The sequence below is a fragment of the Adiantum capillus-veneris genome, chromosome 25 (genome assembly GCF_014529385.1).
Source record: "Adiantum capillus-veneris isolate H3 chromosome 25, ASM1452938v2, whole genome shotgun sequence".
NCBI classification, from domain to species: Eukaryota; Viridiplantae; Streptophyta; class Polypodiopsida; order Polypodiales; family Pteridaceae; genus Adiantum; species Adiantum capillus-veneris.
Genome location: NC_140955.1, coordinates 104743478 through 104748285, shown reverse-complemented (window position 1 = coordinate 104748285; position 4808 = coordinate 104743478). Strand labels below are relative to the sequence as shown.

The window sequence follows — 4808 nt, the reverse complement described above, 5'->3', positions numbered from 1 at the left end:
GCAAGTATTGCTCATTCTTTGAAAAAGCTTGCATGATCTTGTACACAATGCAAATCTCCATATATAAAGTTGAGAAGGTCTGTCAAGCTATTTGTCGGAAGAATCATATCTGAAGGTATTTTTACTCGATGGTCTCCTCCATCATCCACATCCCCATTGCCAATGTCCAACACTTAGTGTGAAAAACTTTGTTGAAGTAAATTTGTTCCACAGTCAAGTATACACATGTTTATGGTAAGCCTCAATATCTTTGTATATTTCCATATATGAAAATGACAAAGTGAATCATTTACAATGTCTGCACAACTACCTTCCGTACAACAGGTAGTATTTGTCGAAAGTCACCTCCAAGCAAAAGAACTTTTCCACCAAACAAAGTGTCTTGCTGCGTAATATCCCTTAAGGTTCTATCCAATGCCTCAAATGCATATCGATGTGTCATGGGAGCTTCGTCCCATATAATTAGAGCTGCTTTCCTTAGAACTTCAGCAAGTTGACTATTTACCTTTATATTGCAAGTTGATTCAGAATGAAGCTCCAAAGGTGTCTTAAACCTAGAATGAGCGGTTCTTCCATTACTCAAAAGCAAAGCTGCAATACCAGATGATGCACGTGCAAGAGCAATTTCACATCTTCCTCGTACTCGTGACAGAAGTGCATTATACAAATACGTTTTTCCTGAGCCACCGGGACCATCTAAGAAGAATATATTTCCTGAATGTGTTTCAATAGCTTGTAGCACTTGGTGATAAGCATCTCGTCGATCTTCATTTAATGAAGTCTCCATACGATCTGCTACATTACACTGCTCATCAACATTGAACATTGTCTCTTCAGCCATAGCACCAGTTCCAGTTAAACGTGCCATTGTTGGGTCTATTGCAGGCAACATATAATCAGAAAGCCTCTTGCCATGTTGTTGTAGGAAGCATTCTATGTGAAGCAAAGCTTCATTTTTGCCACATCAAGTCGTACATTTGCATTAGGAATACACATCCTTAAAGCATAAACATAGTCCTCACAAAATTCGTTACAAAATCGGTCCCATAGAGCACTTGGATGTAGTGGCTCACAAAAGACCAATATGATTGCAAAGAGCTGTCTCAATTGCATTCCATTTTGAAAAAAAGAGGCCTCCTGGAGGCAAAGTAACCATTCTTCATCATCTTGCAATAATCATCTAGCTATACATGCCTCCTTATATGTAGCATAAAGGTGACCATCATATGTCTGCAAGTCTTCAAAGCATTTACATCCCTTGCAAATATTTAATAGCATTCGCAGGTAATAAACTTCACCAGCAGTTGGGACGATATTATACATTCTTCCAATAGAAACTCCATGTTGTCTTGGAGACCATATCTTTTCTGCTTTATTCCAAACCCAGGCACTTGGAAAATCTGCATATGTGAGGCTATTTGCTTCTCGATAGTTTTGATTTGCGACAAACCATTCTGTCAAGGTAGTTTTTTTACTTCGCTCATTATTCAGCAAGTCTGATATATCATCACAATCTTGGAATGTAACCATATTTTGCGATGGAAGGTGTACTTGGAGTTGTTGAATGGATGGATTTTCATTGTGCATGTCAAAGCCAAATATTCTCCACATAGCCTCGGATGCAGAAACATAACATTCATTGAGATAACTATTGATTTCATCAATAACTCCTTCAGAATCTTGAAAAACGACAGTGGCCCGATCATGTCCCTTATAAACATACTTATAGTTAAGCAAATCTCAACATTAATGTGGTCTGTGTACCTCAATGATAAGAGAGGGCTATAAGGAGGAACCCAACAATTATCCAAATTGTAATCTTTTGATGGAACAAACCTTCCATCATCTCGTCTTAGATACACTGGATATCCACTTTCATTTACAGTCGTAGACGTACTAAATGTACATGGAAACTTGAATCTACATTTTCCATCAACCATGCATGGAGAATATGGGTTCAAAGGACCACATGATCCATGAACATTACAATGGCTCACTATATCAAATAATTTTGGAAACACATTTTTATCAAGGAGTTCAGCACAAACCAATTTATCATAGTGACTTGTATCTACAGGCTTGTATTCCGATGCAAGTATCAACAATATATGAGCATGAGGGAGACCTCGCTTTTGAAACTCTATCACTGAGGCATGCCCAATGACCTCCCCAAATAAAGATTGCTTGATGAGTAAATGCATCATATCTTGAAACTTCTGATAAAACACAAGTGTAATGACATCAGGACAATCAACAACATTTTGCCCAGGTAGTATAGCATCATCAATTTCCTTCCATCGTGGGTTACATGTGAATGTAATGAAGAGATCTGGTTTACCTTTACTACGAACAATTGCCATTGCATCTTGGTATAATTGACACATATACCTTGGACCTCCAACAAAAGAAGAAGGCAATACAATTCTCCGACCGACATTTTGACCTTCAACCCTCTCTAAACCATCTCTAGATTCAACCATGTCAATTAATCCTTGGTACACTTCAACACGAAGTGTTCTTTGATTATTTCTCATCCACAATAATCGTGACTCCTCCATAATACTAAAGGCATCAACAATATATTGTTGTAGTAGCCTACCCCCTCGAAGACAACATTTCACTGTATCATCTCTTATTTGTAAGTGAAAACTATAAAATTGCTTTTGAATCACCTTTTTTTCATCGCTAGTCTCTAAATAAGGATGCCACCCATCTTCTCCACTTGGAAACACAAAACATACAATAAAGACATATATGATCTGTGCATACTGGAGACTCTCTTCAAGCCTCCATGTTGAAAATTCAACACAATGTCGTGATGACCAATATTCCTATCATCCCCTTCTCCAGGCACAATGGCAGCAACTTCAAAACCCCTTGGAGCAAGATATTTCCAACCATTACGTCGGTGCTCTACAATAACCATCCTAATATTGGGAGCAATAGCATCTCCACACAGAGAAATAGCACACTGTAGAGTTTTGGCATAGGGATTTACTATGTGCATCATAGATTGTAAACACTCTAGAACACTACGATCTAAATTTGGAACATGATGCAATCTGTTATTCAACTCATGCTCAGTATCAAAAAAGTATAATTGGGCAAAGCATGGGACTTCATTGCAATCTTCCACTGCTGCCAAAGAACCAATATTATGATAAACTAAGTTGTGCACCTTAAAAGTGTATATACCTCTCCCACCATAATTAATAGTGTCATCAATATGGGCACCAAGAGATGCAAATGCCAATACATTATTATATCCCCGAATATTTTGTAAAAACTGTCTACTTCTTATTGAGGTTGAACTCATCAAATCTCTCAATTCAGTTGGTGGTTCATTGAATGGAAGTAGCCTAACTCTTCCATCAGAGCAACAGTATTTGCCAACAAATGTTTGGATAGTTTTTCCTTCAGCTTTCCAAGCCTTTGCTCCACATTTAGAGCAAACAAAATCTAAGCTTCCCAAGTTGTGTAACACACACTTTTTGAAAAGAACAAATGCTAAAGAATTGTGATGTAGAAGAGGAGAAGTAGGGTAATCAAAGTGGATTGACAAACAATACTTTGCTACTTTAGAATAGTTTCCCTCTTGAAATATAACAATAGGATTTATGTCTCCTCATTACATCGAGTTGTTATGTTCTTAGTCGTATCAATATCCATGGATTCAGACTATGGAAACAAGTCTATCTCTTAAAGGCAAGGCCTATAAGTGGTGGATGACATTTCCAATAGATGTTCATCGTCCGTCTTGGGCTGCATTTCAAGCTTTTTTTCTCCAAAGTTATTGGACTCCAATGAAGAAGATAAGAATTGGTTAGCATGGGATGCATGCCGCAGGTCTGGCCTCTCTCTCACACAATACCTTTCAAATTATTGGGAAATCATATTAAAACTAGAAGGTCTAGATAAATTTCAAAAGATATGGGGTTTTAATAGGGATCTTCACAAAGACTATCGTCTTCATGTCAAGACCCAACATCCAAAAACTTTGGAACAAGCTATCAGTCATGCCCAAAGATATGATGATGACCAAGAGAGGAAAGGAAATGTTCCCTACTCTAAGAATAATTTTGCTAAGAGCAATGTGACTAAGAGCCAATGGCGAGGTAGATCTCCCACACGTTCCAAGAGGAATAAGAGACTATCTACCTCTCCACGCCCACAAGAGGCTAAAAAGCCTAAGCAATCACGAGATACTCTACGTGGGTCTCTCAGCAGTGCTGATTTTGAGCGTGCAAAGAAACACAATTTGTGTTTTAGATGTCTTTCGGGCCAACATAACAAGAAAGATTATCCTCTTTTGCAAGGCAAAGAAAAGGCCATGCACACGATGCAACATCTCACATTAGATTCATCTCCTAAATATTGTGTTGTAGAGGTTCTTCATATGGAAGAAAAGCACAAGTGTTGTGTGTCTGCTTCAATGTGGCAACCCACCTTTAGCCCCCATGATTTGATTTGCATGCATGGCACTATTAGTGGACAACATGTTCGTATTTTAGTGGATGATGGTGCAACCATAACTTCCTGAACTATAAGCTAGTCAAGAAATTGAAGCTTACACAGACTCCCTGCTCTCACAAGTGATAAATCAAAGTGTTAACAAATCTAACAAGAAAAGTGCTCTCAATTTTAATTCTATCAAGGGCAACGTGCAACTATTGTAAAACACACATTACAAGAATTACAGGATTCTCCATCCCATCATAACTCTAGTTTACTTTCTCCTTTTGCACGGCAAAAGCTAACTCACTTACTCACGGAGTATAGTGATGTATTCTCAAGTGATTCACCATCGG

The 4808-nt window shown here is 38.1% G+C and overlaps 1 protein-coding gene across 1 annotated transcript; it reads right to left on the bottom strand.

The window, feature by feature from the left end:
- Window positions 1-1176: 1176 nt before the first annotated feature.
- Window positions 1177-2558, bottom strand: LOC147425420 (uncharacterized). Its single transcript, XM_086500060.1, has 2 exons — window positions 1797-2558; window positions 1177-1710 (listed from the first exon to the last, which is right to left on the bottom strand). Exons 1-2 carry the CDS (start codon window positions 2556-2558, stop codon window positions 1177-1179), a joined length of 1296 nt encoding a protein of 431 aa, XP_086356186.1.
- Between the last annotated feature and the right edge of the window lie 2250 nt (window positions 2559-4808).

Excerpts from the sequence above, each read along its gene's own strand:
- LOC147425420 (XM_086500060.1), bottom strand. The coding sequence starts at position 2,558 with ATGGAGGAGTCACGATTATTGTGGATGAGAAATAATCAAAGAACACTT. Across the intron at positions 1,711-1,796 it reads ACAATTTGGATAATTGTTGG|GGACATGATCGGGCCACTGT; the intron begins GTTCCTCCTTAT and ends TATGTTTATAAG.